This window comes from Pseudonaja textilis, chromosome 2 (assembly GCF_049901715.1).
Source record: "Pseudonaja textilis isolate UNSWEBS1 chromosome 2, rPseTex1.2, whole genome shotgun sequence".
Taxonomy (NCBI): domain Eukaryota; kingdom Metazoa; phylum Chordata; class Lepidosauria; order Squamata; family Elapidae; genus Pseudonaja; species Pseudonaja textilis.
In genome coordinates, this window is record NC_141991.1 from 20,769,415 (window position 1) to 20,789,733 (window position 20,319).

Below are 20,319 nucleotides of genomic sequence, written 5' to 3' on the forward strand. Positions count from 1 at the left end.
AAGTGGAGTACTACCTGTAGTGGGATGAAAATTCAAGGAGGTGAATACAGACTATGTACCGTATCTATCATCTCTCTCTCTCTCTCTCTCTCTCTCTCTCTCTCTCCTCTCTCTCTTTCATCTCTCTCTCTTTCATCTCTCTCTCTCTCATCTCTCTCTCTTTCTCTCTCTCCCTCTCTCATCTCTCTATCTTTCATCTATCTCTCTCTCATCTATCTATCTCTCATCTATCTATCAATCATCTATCTACCAACTTACCACACAAATACACATCTCAAAGGCAATAAAATGGTAGATAGATGATATAGATACACACACATATACATAATCTATCATCCAACTACCATGTTATTGCCTTTGAGTCAGCCTTCGCCCAGATGGGGCTGCTTAGGTAAGCCCCTGCAGTTTTTTTGGTAATATTCCAGAAGTGGTTTGCCCTTGCCTCTTCCTTCTTCCCAGGGCTGAGCAGACAGACTGGCCTAAGCTTCCCTCGTCTGCTTTGTGCCTGAGGCAGTGCTGGGACTCACCATCTCCTCATTTCTGACCCGGCGCCTTAAGCAATAAATCAAAATGGCTTTCCATAGTTCATTAGGACGAACTTACAGGTAGTCCTTAACTTGCAACCATTTGTTAAGCGGCCGTTCAAAGCACTGAAAAAAAAAAGTGATGTAATACTCATAGCATCTCCAGAATCATGTAATCAACATTTGGGTGCTTGGCGACTAGCATCCAAATTACAATGGTTGCAGCATTTCCTTGGGTCATGGGATTGCCATTTGAGACATTCCCAGCCATCTTCTGGCAAGTGAAGTCAGTGGGGGAAACCTGATTCACTTAACAATTGCAGTCATTCAGTTAACAACCGTGGCAAGGAGGTCATAAATTTGGCCACAATTCACTTTAACAACCCCCTTGCTTAACAACGGAAATTCTGGTCCCAATTCTCGTCATTATTTGACGACTATCTGTATCGACAGTAATAGTGATTAATCAGTAGAATAAGTTACTGTAGGAAATTGTTTCTTCCCCTGCTTGAGTTTTTTTAAACAATGATTGGATAATCATCTATCAGGGACGACGTAGGGAATCTTGCAGTGTGCAGAGGGTTGGTTTTGATGACCTCTTAGTTCCCCTTCCAACTCTATGATTCATTTAGTTTAACATTCCAACGTAGCCTTTCTGGACAATGGCCTCTCAAAGAGGCTGCATCAGTTGCACTGCATTCCATTCAAAAGTTAAGTTCCAAAAATCTAAAGATAAGTAGCACTTGAACATATGATTCGGTTTGTATGAAATCATTTCCACATTTCACAGCAAACATACTTGCAGCTTGCCCAATGAACTGCATCAGTTAAAAAAAAATTGATCCCAGCAAATATAGGGGACAGGTTAGCAGGTAAGCCCATCAGATAATTTCAGTGCCTTTTCCCCTCATCTCTGTTTTATGCTATAGATAACCTGCGTATATGCATTTCCAAAGCCAGCTACAAAGCACTAACTCAGCCAAGAAGTCCACTAGCAACATATGATAGATAGACACACATACAAAGATACATTCAGACATGCACATACAGGCAAATGTACACTACCAGTCAACATTAATTTAATGGCCCATGATCAATCATGTACAGTTCATGGATAAACGGGTTCATTTCTAAAAAAACAAGGTTATATAATATAACAATTTATTCACCGGAATCATTAATCTGTTTAGAATTAACCCCCTTTTAGCCTCCATGTTGAGATGTTCAAGGCTAACAGGGTCAAACATGTTTGTAGGAAATTCTTTTGTAAAAGTTTAGTGTGGCCATGTTGCTTTTCAATTTGCAAGAGAAACGTTTCCTGACAACTCTGCCAAGTCTATTATTTTGTTGTCAAATTTCACCCCTGCGATCATGGAGTTGGCGATTGGGGATGAAGGGCAATCTTCCCTAACATACTCTCTGGCTGCAAGCTTAATCCTACGTGGGAGAGGCGGTGGGTTGGGGAAGGCTGTGGGTCCCAACCTGGCCCTCCCTTGACAGTCAGACACACTTCGATACCTTGAGATTCTTGACAGGCACCGCAGGATCAGAGAAGAAGCTCTGGCGAAAAGTGATTTCAATCCCAGCCTCTTTGACTCGCTCTTCCAGATCATCCAAAGTCTGTGGGAATGCAGAAGGAGGTATCATAACCACAAAGATATAAGGACCTGGATAAAGATGTACTTCAGGAGCTACGTTAAGGTAGGGGAATATATATTCTGAGTTTGCATCTCATGCTACTAAACTAATAATAAGCCAACCCCAAACAAAGCACAGTACAGTTCAGTCTGCTGTATGAATCCAGTAATTCTGTTTTTCAAGCCATGATTGAAAACCCAACCCAGTTATCATTTATTCAATAAAAAATATGACTATACAAATACCAGCTTAACACAATGCACAAAATCATTCCATGCACAGGTTAAACCATGAAAATTGCAATGCCAGCTTTATGCTTATAAAATCTCCAGCATTTCTGCAGAAAACAGAAGTTCAGAAGTTCAGCTTCTATGTTTTCAAAAAATGGAAGCCCTGTAGCTGCACAAAAATACCTAGTCAAATACCTTGTTTTGCACTATACAGCTTCTTTTCATTCACAGGGACAAATACAAAATAAATTGCTTAGCATATTATTATTTCACATACTTTGGCCTCTTTTCACACAATCAGTGTTTTCTAATGTACCTGTAGCTCTCTTTCTATTCAGGAAAAATAGACACAAAGGATCAAACTCTTATGTGACAAAGAAGCTTTCCTTTTTCTATGTCTCTTCCCTGTGGAAGCTCTTGGACACAATGAGAAACAGCCCCACTGCAAGCAAAGAAATACTTTTCCATGAGTAGAGAGAATATTTGCACGACTGGATGCTACTTATTAAAAGGAGAAGCCAAGGAGGAAACAAACCACAAACAGGAAGCGGAGTAGAATTAGGGATATACAGAGAAAGGTTTGAATGCAACCACCTAAAATTAGCTGGATACTTGTATATCTGGCATAAACTCAAGCACACTTAGCATTGTTACTTTCACAATTGCTGAAATCGATGACCTAAGAGCCCCAATCGGGACCAGGAACATGTTTGTGTCCAGGGTCCAGGAGCTGTTTTTCTTTTAAAATATTTTTTTTTCCAAAGAAGTGAAAAATGTAACCTATACTGTGATTCCAATAGTGTTGATCTTTCTGTTCCACTGTATCTCTGGTATAATAACTGTGATAACGATAATACCCAACAATGTGCAAGTATTATGAGACGTTGCTTGCATCCGTCATATTCTGCCTTAATTAGAGCTGCTATGATCAGCCACAGTTTCTTAATTTCTCTGATAATTGGACTGGGGATTAATCAAAAACGAAGAACAAGTTTGGGCAGGAGGAGGATCGCAGAGCCCTGGTGGTGCAAATGGCAATACACCACTGTGAGAGACGCAGGGCTGCAGCCCGATTGCGCATTACAGGTCACGTAAAAATAATTCTGGGGTTTCACATTTGAATAAATGTGATAGACTTTGGAAAACAGCTGGTGAAAATGCTCTTCTTTTTTCTTGGAGCTATTTGTGGGATTTGTTTTTTTTTTTCCTTCTCTGAAAGAGGAAGCTGTAATTGTTGTTAGGACATCGTTGAGACAAATAGCCCTCAGCTGAGATCTCAGTTGACATTTATTAAAATTCAGTAAAGAAAAAAAAGGTCCTGAAAATATATTTTCTGCTAGAGAGAGCAGTCTAGAAGCATATTAAGAGACTCATTATTTCTCCTCTTGTCACTTCCTCCTTTTTCCCATCCCAACCTATCCCACCCCCTCTCATCTGTCTAACTTCAGGATGAAAAACTCAAATGCGGGAAAAGAATTACAGCATCACTCTTGTTATTTCACCATATATGGGCACCTTCATGCCAGCTTTTGATTCCTGGCAACTGCACGGAATAGACCTTGAAATTTCCTTGGCAAAGGTTTCCCCTGCCCTCCCACCCCCGATGATCTACTCTTCCTTCCTTCTTCCTATGGCTGAGAGAAGTAGTGACCGGCTCCAGGGCACCTGGCCTCAGGCAGGACTAGAACTCACAGTCACCTGGTTTTTAGCCTGATGCTTTAACCACTAGACCAAATTGGCTCTTTATGTGACATTATACTATATAGTCTACTTAATAAATATGGAATTGATTTCACCTTCTACATGGGCAAGAGCATCCTATATGAAGTTTTCTCCCAGAAAGCCAGCAGACTAGGGAGGGGATAATTTTTGCCATTTCCTCTTCCAACTGCAGGCCACCCCCATAATTCCAGGGTGTCTCCCAACATCCAGAGCTGAGATTTTCTGAGACAGAGGGGACTCTGGATATTTGTGTATGCAGAATCATCAATCAGTCAGTCTTTCTCTGGGTCCATAGATCACACACTGGAGAGAACCTATTTTTAATAATTTCTGTCGTGCACATTTTCAGTTTATCTTAGTCTTGACATCTGGAAGGAAACCTTTCTTGGGGTTTCTAAGGATATGCAAGCCTGAGATATACCCAGAAGTTTAAATTGTCCATTTGTGTGTAGGATAAAGGGATGGCTCCTAATAGTGCTAATAATCCAAAAGAAGATTACGATTATGTACAGTAGTAATTACAGAGATACCATCAAGTAGAGAGAGGGCATTAAACTTCAGATGGGTCTTCCTTCAGAGACAATCAAGGAGAAAGACCTTAATCTTAATTCTGCACATTCAGTTCAGGAATAGGGTCTTTGTGCTGGGAGAGAGATACACATGGATATTTAAAACCCTGCTGAAGTTTGAGATTTGCAAGGTTATTTCTGGTAGATAAACTATATTATCGGTAGTATGCATTAGGAAACTCAAATCTAATGAAAATAATATATATAAGTGGAAGCAATTACCATAGATAACATGAGTTGGTAGGCTGCATTTGTACAAACTTGAAATGTTTTAGTATGGATTCAAGTGGCAAACAGCAACAAGAGGAAAGATCAGCTGAGATATTGCAAAATATGAAAAAGAACCAGGAGGTGAATAAGGAAGGACTTTGGAGAATAAGTCAATCCCTACTTCTCTATAACAGCCTCTCGAGTATTAGAAGACAGCTATCATGTCCCCCATAATCCTTCTCTTCGATGAGTTAGACCAGGGGTGTCAAACTCGTGGCCTGCGGGGTGTGTCATGCAGTGGCCACACCCACGCCTGGTTTAGCAAAGGGGAAAAAAGTCACGATATGTCACGTGGCGATCAGAGGTGGGATTCAATTTTTTTTATTACCGGTTCTATGGGCGTGGCTTGGTGGACATGGCAGGGGAAGGATACTGTAAAATCTTCAGTCAGAGGTGGTATTTGCTGGTTCTCTGAACTACTCAAAATTTCCTCTACCGGTTCTCCAGAAATGGTCAGGACCTGCTGAATGCCACCTTTGGTGATGATGTGAATTTGACACGCCTGGGCTAGACATACGTAGGTCTGTCAAATGTTCATCATACAGTTTAGCCTCTAGACCTCTAATTCTCTTTGTTGCTATTCTCTATGTATCTTCTAGGATCTCAGCAACTTTTTTGTATTGTGGTGACCAGAAGTGGATGCAGTAATATGGCCTCACTAGTGCAGTATAAAGCAGCATTATCACTTCTCATGATCTTAATGTTGATACTGTCCTGGACTGGATTGGCTTTTTGGGCAACTGCAGCCCCTTGCTAGCTCATATTTAAGTGGTGGTCCATTAGGACACCTCAATCTCTCTCACAGTTACTAATGTTGAGCCAGGCACCATCTATTTTGTACCTTTTTATATCCTTCCTTATCATTTTGTATCCTTTCTTGTCCTTGTTCCTTGTCCACTTTAAGATCTATTCTTTTCAGATCCCACCAAACACTGCCTGCATTTTAAAATATTTTGAAACCACAAGCACTAGGACTACGAGGAGGAGTTTTGTTCATTTGTTTTGTCTTTTATGAAATAATATGTGTGGAGATTCTGAAAATGCTGAAGATTATGTCAGTTATATTTATTTATTTAGTTAGTTTATATGCTGGGGAGTTTTTATTGCTCAAAAGCGACTACATAATTAGACGGTAATGAAAGCACATCCTGAAATAGGAATGATTTGCCAATTTTATTGGTGACTGGTAATTATTACAGAATCAGGGCTTTTATGAAGCAAAGGCTGCTGCCAAGATATTTTAAAGATCATTGCATACAGTAAGTGTGAAATATCGTTGTTCGTATCCCTTGGCTAACAAGGATTGGCATAAATTCAAGGATGCAACAAAGATTCTGTCTTCACTGCAATAGTCTTCTAGACAATTTTTAATATTCTCCATTAGGATCATCATTTACCAAGAGGGGGAAAAAGTAAAGAGGTAGTTCAAGATCGTAATGATTATCAGGAGTACACCAGCTTTCCTCTACTGTGGATTACAATATTAGGGCAGGACTGGTATAGGAGAAAGGCACTATCCATTGCCAGAACAAATATTTTGCACAAAGACTGTCCTAGTTTTAAAACCCTGCACCTGTGATTAAAAGAATCAGGTAGCAGGTGATGGACTGATTAATTGAAATTCTGGAAAGTAGTTAGAACGAGGTAGTTTTAGAAGGGATTTATGAACACAGGCAGTCTAGTGATTACTAGTCTCGGACTGAGGAGATATACTTTCAAGTCCTCACTAAATCATGGGGCCAGGCTTCTCTCTTAAGCTAACCTATCTCACAGGACTGTTGCTATAGCAATAAAATGAAAGATCCCATGTACATTATCTTGAGCACCGATAAGAAAAGATGGAATATAACTGCAGTAATTAATCAATGAATTGTCCTTGGTTTCTTTGGAAATCAGCCCAGTACTGAGCCCCTGGAAGAAACAATGCGGTTTGTATATACAAATTGCAAGGACGATGTATTAGACTTGGAAACCTGTTGTGTTTAGGAGAGGAACCAGGGATTATAATCAGGGTAAGACTGAAAGGCGAGTGTTCTGGAACCTGCTGCAAATTACAGAATGACTAAGAGATTAAGCTGGGGAGAGGGTCAACGCACAGGTTTGGGCTCCATACCGATGTAAACACCTCAGTGGTCTGCTGTATTGTGGCAATCTTCGTCCAGCTCCATTTCTTGAAGAGCTGCACACGGGTGGGATTGTGCAGTGTGGCGGATGGGTGCGTGCGGAAAAAGGTGGGGAAACGCTGGCGGTTGGAAAGGGCTGGCGAGCTGGAGCCATAGGACAACTGAAAAAAAGAAGACGGGAATATGATTAAAGACAGGAAGATTGAGGCACCCGGTATTCCTGAGCTAATTTTGAGGTGAAGATTTCCTTTCTGTCCCTTCATACAAGCACGCAGATCTGTCTGGTTAACATGGAAGACATCCGTTCCTATGCATCTAGAGACGCTTCAGTCAAGGTCAAGGTTATGGAGTCTTCCAACATATTTGACCTTCTTTCATTCATGATACATGTTAAGAGAAAGGTATAGTACTTTCAATCTTTTCACTTTGAAGCAGTCAACCAGTGTTAACAACCGGTTTGGTGGGCACGCGCTTCTCAGTAATTTTGAAAATAGCAAGAAAACTTACCTTTTGCCGCAGCCCCGGTGAGTAAAAACAGCTGAGGCGCAGCAATCTGTGCTGCTGTGCCAATCAGCTGGGCTTCGAACGAAGGAAATATAGGACAGAATAGAGCAGGGGCAGGTGGGCGGGGCCAAATGATCGCCAGAACTACCGGTTCACCCAAACCGATCCATACCGGCTGAATCCCACCCCTGCTTTGAAGCATTTTCTTCGTGTGTTTCAGGTTGAAAATGTCAACTTGCAGGGTCAAAATTAGACTTGGCTTCTCCCATATCATCACCCTATAAATCAACAGGAGAGACACTTACCACAATGAGATTCCACATGCGTGCAGCTTCGGCCACCAAGGTAGAAACACTGCTGCAGCCAGGCATAAGGATGATCTTGATGGGGTCATTGTAGAGGAGCTCATACAGAAATTTAGTTGCCACACCAGGTTCACACTGTAGGTGGTGAGGAACAGATAAGAGATAAACCTCATCACCAAGAATCTGAAGCTGCTCATGGTCCTGCATGCACCAAATTAAGAATTCTGGTCAAACTCAGGGAACTGTTTCCTAATCATTTATTTTCTTATCAAATGCTAGGTAAGAAGCTGTACATGAAATGGAGCCGAAACACGAACCAGTTGCAAACTAGAACGACTAAAAGAAATATGCAAGATTCATGTTTGGACAAAATTAGTGATAGAAAGAGTTAAATGGCCATGTAAATTTGGGTAGAATGGAATGGAAAAGGCTTTTGTAGTAAAGTGAGAATGTAATTTGTTAAGTAGGCAGAGAAAAAGCATGGAGCACTTGGTTTGGCAATGAACCTTCCTCTCACAGATGGACCACTGCCCTCCTGTGATCCTTGCTCCATAAAAAGACATTAATATCACATACTTGCCAACTGCTCTGCCAAGACCTAGAAATGAATGCCACTACCGATAGACCAGAGTTCTTGGATTGCAATGGGGTTGCACAAGGAAGGAAATGGCTTCTCCAAAGAGTCAGCTTACCGCAGATATGCTATATCCCTTATTCCCCTAGCTTCTGAACAATGAAGATACTAAGTTAGGACCAGGGGTTTAGGAGAGCCCCTAGCTAAGATTCTAGGCAGTTCGGAGAACCCCCAAAATCCCATTCTTGGCTGGCCCCACCTACCCTACCCCACCCCTCCCAGGATTCCTCACACGGCCTGTTTTGGATGCAGGTAAGTGCAGGGCGTGCACGGAGGATCGGGGAGGGCCAAAAACGGGCCACCCAGAAGTTCGGGAAGGCCAGAAATGGGCCCATTTCCAGCTTCCAGAGAGCTTCTGGAGCCCGGGGAGGTCGTTTTCACCCTCCTGGAGGCTGTAGGAAAGCCTCTGGAGCCAGGGGAGGGCAAAAACACACACACACCACCGTGGTGCAGGAGGCTGACTAGGCCACGCCCACCCAGCAACCAGGCAGAGAACCCTTTGCTAAAATTTTTGAAGCCTATCCCTGGTTAGGACAGTCTCTTCACTAACCTGGGTCTCTCCTAGAAACATGGACTTCGGTTCTCAGAATTCCCAGCCAGTATATCCACTGCTGAGAATTCTGGGAATTCAAGTCTACAATGTTTGGAAGGTGCCTAGGAGGAGGAAATCACAGTTATTTTACCCATTTATTAGATTTATGTGTCATCCCTCTCGTCTAGAAACAACTCTAGGTTAGAAGGCTTCATAGTAGTGAGGAATCAGTAATTAACTGGATTTTTTTTTTCTTTGACAAAGTTAAAAAGTTGCCAACCCTGGAGTTTGAACTGGGTTTGAATGGGAGCGAGCAGGACAGCTGAAGGGGCTTGGCCCAACCTTTCTTGGAATTCACTGGGATTACACGAGGAAGGAAATGACTTTTCCATGGACACATTACTGGTCAGAAACAACTTCAGTCCATTTCTATGTCAACGTGCAGAAAGAAACAGCCAACCTATTATAGACAGGATGAATTTTCACCATGGAGAAGCAGACCAAAGGTTACTTTCCCCTACATTTCCACTAATAAGGCATAACATAGCTAAGCCTCTCAGCCTGACGGCGACTATAAATAGGAGTAAAATCTCCCTTGTATTAATGAACACGATGCCGGTGACTTTGTGAGCAGGCCCATATCACTTTCTGAGCAACAGTTCATAAACGCTTTGCACTGCCATTACTTTCCAGCCAGGCCATTTTCTCAACTGCCCAGTCGTCTGAGGACTTTCCAGTTAAGAGGTTGGGGGGTTGGAGCCAAGTTGGCTAATGAAACTTCCCCTCCCACTAAGGCAGGGTAGGCAAACTCTTTTCTGTGATTCCCCACAGCCACCTAAGATTACAGCTGCTAAAAAGGGTGGCAGCTTCCTAAAAATGTGTAGAGGGAAAACACCGAACTGCAGCCTTAACCTAACCAAAAAAAGTAAATGAAAAAAAAAAAAATCCAACTCCTACACAAAACAATAGCTCTGCCCATCCTGCACTGTCATTTTATCCGTTGTGCTCTCTAGCCATGGCAAAATGTTACTGCCATCCGGTCCATCCAAAGATTCTCCACACACCTTCCACGGGCTTGAGCGTGTAACTAATGCCCACTTAACTCTGCACATCCTATCTGACCCCTGTCTTGCTTGTTCTCTCTTTGAATAAACGTCCCATCCAAGACTCAACCCTGTTTTTTTATTTTCCCTACCCCTCCACCATGTGCCACATCCTGTTCCTGGCTGTGAGCCTCCACCGCAAGGGGATGATGAAATTATTCAGGGCACCGCCGCCCCAAGAAAGAGGATCAGTTTCCATGGAAACCTCAGGCAGGCGCTGCCACGGCAACCTGTCAGCACCAGGGAGCGGGGCTTCAATAGGGAGGGAACAAAGGGAACGCCATGGGGGTGGTGGTGAGGTTGACTGGGAACCACAGGAGAGCAGAAGACAAGGGTGGTGGGGGGAGAGAGAAACAGGAACAGGCAGGCCAGGGAGGGGAGATGTGTGTGGGAGAAGGGACAGACGACCAGGCAGACTGATGGGTAGAGGAATGGAGGAGAGCAGAGACAGGCTATGTAGAGATGGAGGAAAGCAGAAAATAATGATTAAAAAAAAAAAAAGTTTGCAGAAATTCCCTGCAAGGGAACCGGGCAGGATGGTGGCAGCTGGGCCACATTGCTTTGTGCCTGCTTTGAGATGGAGGAGGAAAAGGGCTGGTGTACGTAGCTGTGGGTAGCTGCTGGGCTAAGGAAAGGGCTACAGGGATTTCAACATGGGCATCCTGTTTGTGGGGAAAGTCTTGTAGGGAAGGGCATGTGGCCTGCCTCAAGTTGCCAGAGTCGGTCCAAGAATCTTTCAGGCAGGGAGTTGCAGCAAATGAGGAAGTTAAGATGGGTGTTTGGGGGAATTCTGTTCACATACGCCCATCAGAGCCACAGGAAGAGTTTGGTTCACTTCCCAATCTTGGGAAGAAAAACACGGTCTAATTATGGCGACATGTGGCATAAGGACCCATACCGTAATGGCTTACACAATACTCATGATGAAAACCAGGAGTCTACTCCAGGTAGGGGTGAAAGACATGGCTTGTTCCCATTTGTTATTTAGCCTGAAGGACATTGCAGAAGGCACCAATAGAACATTTGTAGCCAAGGGTTGAACTGTGGGTCTACGCTTTCTGAGCTTGGTTGCTTATTTTGCAGACATTACCCAACTGGGCAACATCATCAGTAAACTTACCAGTGGTGGGATTCAAATTTTTTTTACTACCGGTTCTGTGGGTGTGGCTTGGTGGGCGTGGCAGGGGAATGATACTGCAAAATCTCCATTCCCACCCCACTCCTGGGGAAGGATACTGTAAAATCCCCATTCCCTCCCCACCCCACTAACCTGCTTTCCAGCTCCATTCTCCTGTGCAGGGCAACAAAAGAAGACCCAGCCGATCAGCTGAGATTCAGGAGGCAGAGAAGAGATGGGGACGGGGCCAGTCAGAGGTGGTATTTGCCGGTTCTCCGAACTACTCAAAATTTCCGCTACCTATTCTCCAGAACTGGTCAGAACCGGCTGAATACCACCTTTGGAACTTACCTACTTTGGTAATGAAAGGTCTGCAAGAAAACAACCAAGCTCAGGGAGCACAAAGGAACCCACATTCCAGAAAGCTTAAACCACACAGGAAACATCATTTTACAACAGCACCCCCGGGTTCTCTTCCACACATTCACAATAACTCATCTAATACTGCTGATTATCAGAAAAAATATAGGTATATAAAAAACAGATGCAGAGATAAAAGCAAAAGGACAAAGGATTGAATAAGAACTTAACAAACAAGGGGAGCTGTCCAACACATAATAGAGAGCAACGAGTGCAAATGGAACGACTCATGATTGTACCGGTCAGAAATGGTGCATGCAGTCCTAAATGGACAAAGAGTGTGCAACAGAAGCACATAAAACAATTGGGCATGACCAAAGCTAGTTCCTTGGAAATGCCATGCCAATTCTCTGCATAATCTCTTTCTATACAGTCTTTCTTGAGGGAGACACATGATTTTTTTCAAAAATGAAACGTTGGGAAGCAGAGAGGGCGATTGACAAGGATGTTCATATTTCAAGAGACAGATCTGGCTTAAGGAACATTTGCTATTCAACCCTATTTGCAACTGACTTTGGACCGTGTTGGTTTGGGCAGGAAATGGTGCTCTGAGAATGAGGAATTTCACATCATTATTGGCTCAAAAGAAGCTGGTTGCTCCTGTCTACCTTCTTCCTCACACCAAAATACACACCCATCCCTATACCGGTAACTCTAGAGCAATGTTTCTCAACCTTGACCACATTAAGATGCGTGGACATCAACTCTCAGAATTCCCAGACAGAAGTTGAAGTCCACACATCTTCAAATTGTCAAGGCTGGGAAACACTGCTCTGGAATACAGGTAGTCCTGAACTTACAATCATTCAGTCGATGACCATTCGAAGTTATGGTGGTTCTGAAAAAAATGGTGACTTACTGTTGGTCCTCACGCATACAACTGTCACAGAATCCCCACAGTCAAGTGATCCAAATTTGGAAACTTGGCAACTGGTATGTATTTACCAGTGACCGCAATGTCCCTGGATCATGTGATCACTATTCAAAACCTTCCCATCTGGCTTCTGATAAGCGAAGTCAATGGAGGAAGTCAGATTCACTGAAAACCCATGGTGAATGCTTAATACCCATGACAAAACAATTGTAAAATTGGGTGTGAATCACTTGACAACTGTTTTGTTTGACAAACACAAAGTCTGGCCCCAATTGCGGTCATATGTCAAGGACAACCTGTAACCTTGAATAAGATGATAGATCTTACCTCTGTTTATCCACATGGCTGGTCCTGGTGAAGATAGCCTCATAATATCTGTGATGCTACCTCAATCAACCTTTTTTGACGATTGGCATAGTGATCTCCCATTTAAGACCTATACCTAAAAAACCTACAACCAAACGACCAACTGTTTTATAATGTACTGTATTATTTTCAAGAAACTGCTTTGCTGACAAGGCCTCCAGTCCTATAATAAGCCCCATTAAAGATATAGTTTCCTGAGGGTCCTTGGTGCTCTGAGCTTGGTTGTTTCTTGTAGATAAACAAGTTGTTTCATTACCCAAACTAGGTAATATCATCAGTGCTGGTCAAGTTTGTCAATCAGAGTAGCACTGATGATGTTTCCTAGTTTGGTTAATGAAACATCTACAACCAAGCTCAGAGAGCACCAAGGACCCCTCATTTCAACCCTGAGCTACAAATATTCTCCTTTATTGATATAGTTTTCTTCAAGCTGAACTTGAGTCCTGGAGACTATATACCTGCATTCACACAGTTATCTTGGCAGTTGCATGGAAAGGTTTTCCACAGCCCCTGCTGGGATCTTTTTCCGGTCAACCTAAAGCCAAGAATTTCCTGGTGGTCTCTTATCCATACAAACCACTCTTAAAAGCCTGCTTAGTGTTTAAGTCAAGGGCTCCCTAAAATGTACTTCTCAACCTCTATTCCTTTTAGAAGGCTACAGGTAGTCCTCCATTTACAACAATTCATTTTGTGACCAAAGTTACAACGGCACTGAAAAGTTGACTTATGACCATTTTTCACACTTACGATCTTTGCAGCATCCCAGTGATCATGTGATCCAAATTCAGATGCTTGTTAACTGGTTCATACTTTTGACTGTGTCCCAAGGTCATGTGATCCCCTTTTTGCGACCTTATGACAAGCAGTCAATGGAGAAGTCAGATTCACTTAACAACTGAATTACTATTTTATTGATTGCAGTGACTCACTTAACAACTGTGGCAAGAAAGGTTGCAAAATGAGGCAAAACTGACTTAACAACAGAAATTTTGGGCTCAATCGTGGTCGTATGTCAAGGACTACCTATAATGGTGAACACTGCCGCCGCTGCTTCTCCTCTTCCTCCTCCTCACATTAAAAACAGGCATCTTCCTCCAGCACATCTCTCTCTACATGGGAACCCTAGCAAATTGTTAACTGAGTCATTCTCATGTTTGGAATCTCCAACCCTTTCCACCGTCTCCATTTCTGAAGAGGCTCTCCAAACTTTGCTTCCAATAGATGCACCAATGTCCCTGTTCCAGTCCCACCCTTTTCCCAACAGTTGACCTTCTTGCTATGTTGGACCATTACGCCCTATGAGAGCTCTCTGCCTCCCCATCTTCCAGGTCATTCTTTTTCCTAGATCCTCTAAACGTGGTCTGGGGCAGTACCCTAAGTTCCCCGTAACTCCTTCGTCTTCAAACTCTTGGGAGGAGCCCAAGATTGACCAACTCTTGCAAGGAAATGAGAAGATTGCACAGAGTCCTACCAACCGAGGCTCTGACCTCAAAGGAACATGTTGAAAGTTGGGTGAGAAAAGACGGACTTCTGCAGGATTATGCTCACAGTCTCTGCCTCTCCCATAGCTCGAAAGCCCTGAATGCTAACTTAGTCCTGCTATTTTCCTTTCCCTCATCTTTCCGTCTTCTTGTGAACTTTCACACGCACATCCCTGCTTCCCCATCAAAACCAGTTGCAGGAATTCCACATCTCTCCTTCGAAGGCTGCTTTGTCTTTCCATCTTTCTCATGAGCCTCTCCCCCACACCCAAGGGTATCCTAGTTGCGAAGACTGACACCTTTAAAAACACCTTTCCAAACCGCTTTGGTCTCCATTTACAGATGGGTCCCCTGCCTGATATGGAGGTGAGGAGGACTCGTGCCAAGATTGTCCGTGATGCTCAAGCCTCCCACCCCACGCAGAACTAGCTTGGTTATAAGGCACAAGTAAAGTCCTCCTCTCCCCATTTGATTTCTCCCACCTCCTTTGAGTGGATGGTTCCCTCTAGTGTAATTGGGGGGCGGGGGGGTTCCCTGCCGCAACCGAGGACCCTCTCTCCCTTCCCTCCCTCTGCGGAAGCCCACCCGTCCCCACCTGGGCGCCGGGGTCGTAGGGCTCTGCTCACCTCGCTGTCGCGGTGGTCGAGACGCAGTTCGTAGTCGGGCAGAATATCCCTCCGGCTGTTGACGTCCTCGAGGGCCATCTGGGCGGAAGGCAGGCAGGCTTGGCCCCCCGGCCAGCCGCCGGTCATGGGGAAAAGCGCCCCGATGTGCAGCCTCTTCTTGCCTGCGCCTAGCGGAGGAGAGAGCAAGAGCCAGCCCGTGAGTACCAGCAAGGCCGCCTGGGGGCCCCCGCCGGGCCGCGGGCCGGGTAAGGCCATGGTGCCGGCCGGAGGTCAGGGGCGACGGCGGCGAGGGCGCGCGGTGATGGCTGCACTGCGCGGTGGTGGTGGCGGCGGCGGCGGCGGCGAGGGCGCCGGAGCCGGCTCCTCCATGGCGCTGCCCGGCGTCGGTGCTGCAGTAAGCGAGCGAGCGAGCTGGCAGGCGGGCGGGTTGGCGAGCGAGCCAGCCAAGAGGAGGAGGAGGAGGAGGGGGGTCGAGGGGAGGGGGAGGAGGGGGCGGGAGGGGGGCTGATGTCAGCGCGGAGCCGGCGCGGAACGCCGCCGTCCAAGGGCGCGGGGGGAATTGCAATAAGCCCACCGCACCGCCTCGTCGCAGGGGCGGCGGGCGGGCGGGCGAGGGAGGGAGCGAGGCGGCAAAGGAAACGCGCCGACGATGGGGAAGAACGAAGAAAGAACGAAAGGCAGAGACCCCTCCCCACCAGGGGTTGGAGAAAAGAAAAAAAGAAAAAGAAGGCGTTAAGAAAAGAGCAGGCGACTGCTAGAAGAGGAGAGGGAGACCAGACGGTTAGGAGACCATCTGGGATGATGGGAGAAGCATGAAGAAGCGCGGAGAAAGGGCAGAGAGGATGGAGAAGGCAAAGGAGGAACGGAGTTAGGAACGCTATGAAAGAGGTGTAACATAAAGGATTCAAATGAGACAGACCAGAGCCAGGAGGAACAGAGATGAGATTAGTAAACACACACATACACGCACAGAGAGAGAAAGGTGGGGGGAGAGAGAGAGAGAGAGAAAAGAAAAGAAAGAAAGAAAGAAAGAAAGAAAGAAAGAAAGAAAGAAAGAAAGAAAGAAAGAAAGAAATGAAACTGATGGGGAACAGGAAGAAGCCAAAGGAATGAGTTAGGGAGATCAGCCAAGTTTACCCAGCCTAATCACTCCAAGAACTAATAGCTGGGATTGTCCAGCAGGCTAACTTTGGTTAAACTTAATTATTGGGAGCTGAGGCAAGGGGTTGGGGTCCTCTGAATGCAACCCACTTAGGTAATGATTCAGAGTAGTGTGAGGGACAGAAATTCAGCAGACAGGTTAGGTCTTAATCAGAAAAGGTAAGGCGGGGTTGGACCAATAGGAGGCAAGATGAAATGATGAAGGAAGAAACATCTGGAATGTTTTGGAGATAAGTGAAGAAAGAATAATACAAGGACAAGAATGGGGACCACAAAGTAAAAGGATGAAAGACCAAGCAAGAGAGGATGGGGATTTGGAGCTTGTTGGAAAAATAAATATGGGGCAGGGGATGGCTAGATTAGGATCACGGGAGATCAGAAACGAATAGAAATCCAAAAGAATGTCTGGTACAAGTTGGAGACCTGAAGGCACCAACGATAGAAGCTTGGATAAAGAAAAGCTAGGCAGGGAGGGAGGTGATAAAGAAGTTGGAAGGATGATTAAAGAAGAGAAACATGTATTTTTTTTTATAAAAAGATGAAGAAATAAGAAAAGTTCAAGTTAAAATACCAGCTCCTCCACTGTGTCTAGCAAATGCTTCTCTATTACTCATAATTGCTGGCGTGTTGGAAGATGGACTCTGGAAAAGGGGGCAGTTGAAGAATGAAGAAATTGCGATGATCAAAAGGCTGAGCAAAAGATAAAGAGCAGAAAAAAAGAGAAGGAACAGTCAACAAAAGAGGGGGGAGATATAATGAGGTTCTAGTGAAAATATAGTGGGGAAGGATGGAGAAACAGAACAGCTGAGGAGGAAGGTGGACTAATGAGGACAGATAAGAAGGAGCAGAAATGCAATTAATGTTGGGAACACAGAAAGAGAAAAGTGACAGATGCAGTTAACAAGCAAGAGCCAGATAGAAAAGCAGATAAAAAGGAAGACAATGCAGGATGGGAAAGTGAAGAGGCTTCACAAAGGCACACAGCAAAACACAAAAAGGCTGACAAAGAAAGGGTGGAGGCAAGGATGCAGATCAGGCACGGAGAGGAAAAAAGCAGTGGGATTTATCAAAACACACCAAAAGGAATGCGGGGAAGCCATTGAGTGGTGGAGATAAAATTGAAGCAAGGATGCCATGGAAATGGTGAACAACAACTAGCATTTCACGGATCAGCAAATCATAGCCATTGAGAAAGCAGCAACGGGAGTCCCAGTCTGGTATGGAGAAGGATGCATGTATCAGGGCTACCAATTCTGGGCTGCATAAACAACACTACCAATAGATGACCACTAGATTACAACATTTCCTAGACCTTTGCTGCTATTTAGTGGGTGTCTGGATATTTGCAGCCCAGATCTGGTAAACCCTAATCTAGGTGGCCAGAAGAAGAAAAATATTTTAGATTATCCTGTCCGCAGACAAAAAGCATCAGAGGAAGTAAACTCAATTGTAGTGTATCTGTTCTGCTCCACAGTTAGCAGGGCAGAGAAAGTGGGTGTCGGCCCTAGCATGGAGACTCTGGGAGGGCAGGATTCCTAGGTTTTCTGAAAAGGGACTAAATTGATTAGAATAGTGGTACTTGTGCTTTGTGGTTGTTGTTTTTTTTTTTGAGGAAGGGGGGGTTGCACTGTAAAGTCCTTGGCTCTTTTCCCAGCTCTGAGAAATGGGGAGGAGGTAGTGTATATCACCAATTCCTCTCCCTGCTGGCTGCTGACATTTCCCTGGCAGAGAGACATATGCGGAGGTGGCTGGAAAAGGAACGGAAACAAAAAGAAATAAAGGGCCTCCCTGCAGCCCCAATTTAGTATTCACCCCTGTAGGGAAAAGGAGGCTTCGTAAGAAAGGATATGTGGAAGAAGAAAAAACAACTGGAAAAGCAAAGGTTTGCAACCTGGAAATGTAGCCCCTGTTCCATCCTGTGGTCCAGGTTGTAATTATTGTAACTCCTTAGACTCTCATCATGGTTTCTTCCCTGTCTTAAGGTCCATTCTGCCTCTGTTAGGCAATTAATATGAAGGCTTGTGAGGAAAAAGGTAAAAGGATTTGGAATTTGGGCTCCCAGGCTTTTGATAGGGAGGGTCAAATTATAATTCAGATTATATCCTGGAGGACCTCTTTCCAAGAGGCAAACATGTCCTTTTATACAGGGGACACGGGGACACACACTCACACAGACACACACCCCAAGCAGCCTGTTTCAGCTCACAGAGCGAGGTGTTAAGGCTATAGATGGAATATTTGGAGATCCCATTTTTTTCTTGGCTATATCTTGTGAAAGGTATTGCCTCAAATAATAACAGAAGAAAAGTGTATGCGCAACAGTATTAAGAATACAGGAAGTCTGATGCATATTCCGAACTGCATCGACAGAAGATTTATCAAAAGACATTTGCCAGCTGTTTCCTCATTCCCTCCATTGAAACAGCTGGCCTTCAGCAGGAGCTACTCTGAGGGGCAGGGCTGGTGGATGGAGAATGTGACAGTTGCTAGGCAACCATGTTCTACTGCCACTGGTAGATTTGGGCCTGGCAATAGAAGCCTACTCTGGAGCCGGTTCTTGCAACTTGGTGCCCCCCAGATGTGACAAGATTTTTACTCTGCAAATTCCACCTTGGAGTATACAAGGATGTTGAAGCCTATTCTAAATTTTGCCTGGCATTTCTCTTCCCCAATAATGAAATAACTGTCGTAGGGAATATTATTTTCCTATGTTTAGGCTGTCATCTTCCAATTTGGACTCTAGTCCCGTAGCTACCAATGGTATGAGAGATGAGGCAGTGTGTGTGTGTTTTCCTACCTGTTTCTTCCCTATCTTAAGGTCCATTCTACCTCTGTTAAGCAATTAATATGAATCTTGTGAGGAAAAAGGGGCATTAAGGCCCAGAGGAACAGGGAGCAACTATGGCTGCCTCATCTCCAACAGCAGTTGGGTGATTTAATGTATCTCATACTTGAGTTGCAATGTGACAACCCTAATACCTACTTAAAATTAAGTTCCTTGAAGTGGATATGCACATATTCCTGGCATGTTCTTGGCAATCATAGGGAACAGCTGGAATTACCAGGTGATTTTTCATTCAAGTACTGTCAGACCCATCCTGCTTAGCTCTAAACCTAATCAAGGTTGGCCAACTGCTGCCATCTGCAAGAGACACCTGTCTTTAAAGAAAACACAAGTGTGGCTCCTATGCCAAATTATCACACTTGCAGGGGTAACGGAGGAAGCCATCCAATCTTCAGCATGTCAAACACCAAAAGAAAAAAAGAAAAAGAAAACCTACAGCAGTTTTAAGTTACATCTCTGTGAAAAGCACTTGTGGTCCAAAGTGTCCTTTAAAGTCCCAAGGGGAAATTACCTCATTGAATGATTTCAAAGTCTAATGCTTTTAAACAAGCTGCCCTGCAAAAGATGAGGTCAACTTTTTTTGTCTGCCTGTCTAGCCAAGGCAGTGTTCACACATCCCATCCTAATCTGGTACTTTCCATATATATGAGCCGCAAATTTATTTATTTATAATTTTTTTTGCTGTCCATCTTATATCCAACAACTCTGGGTGATTTACAGCATAATCCCTGATCTTCCATATTAGCTAAATGTCCAGGTCAATTGGCTTCTAGTTCCAAAACCTCAAATTTCTATTCTACCATTTGAGGCACTAGAAGTCTTTCAGGGACTTGGATATGGACCAATTTTATAGTGTGGAAAACTGATATGGGCCAGTATCATACTGTTGTGGTTAGCCGGCAGCAGGTGCGGATGGCTGAGGCAGTCCACTCCCTAATGGTCCTGGCCACTCATCTGATGAGTGGCCAGGACCATTAGGGAGTGGACTGCTGCCTTCAGAGATTGTGGGGTCTGGCAGCAGTGATGACGAGGTTCCCAAGGAGCCTGTGCCAAGTGCGCGTGCGCGCAGGATTGCTTGTAGGAAAGAGCGGCTACAATAGCACGGGCAACTCAGGAGTAAGGCTGCAACGTAATGGCCCCTCCTTCAAGAAGATAAAAGCCAGCTGTGAAAGGAACGTACTTTGCAGAAGGCAAAGACGTTTTGAAACTCCAGCCTCGTGGACATTCCAGTATCCTGAGTTTGTTTGAAGATTCTTGTATTGCAAATTATTTCTT

General features: G+C 44.4%; 1 protein-coding gene across 4 annotated transcripts in view; it reads right to left on the reverse strand.

The window, feature by feature from the left end:
• Positions 1-20,319, reverse strand: part of GABBR1 (gamma-aminobutyric acid type B receptor subunit 1) — a 212,922-nt gene that overhangs the window by 29,306 nt on the left and 163,297 nt on the right. For all 4 annotated transcript variants that reach the window (XM_087923438.1, XM_087923437.1, XM_087923439.1 and 1 more), the window contains 4 exons: positions 15,039-15,199; positions 7,886-8,020; positions 7,067-7,237; positions 2,043-2,144 (listed from right to left, as the gene is read on the reverse strand). In XM_087923438.1, coding sequence (XP_087779564.1) covers positions 2,043-2,144; positions 7,067-7,237; positions 7,886-8,020; positions 15,039-15,199 — 569 coding nt within the window. The remainder of the gene's footprint in view (positions 1-2,042; positions 2,145-7,066; positions 7,238-7,885; positions 8,021-15,038; positions 15,200-20,319) is intronic.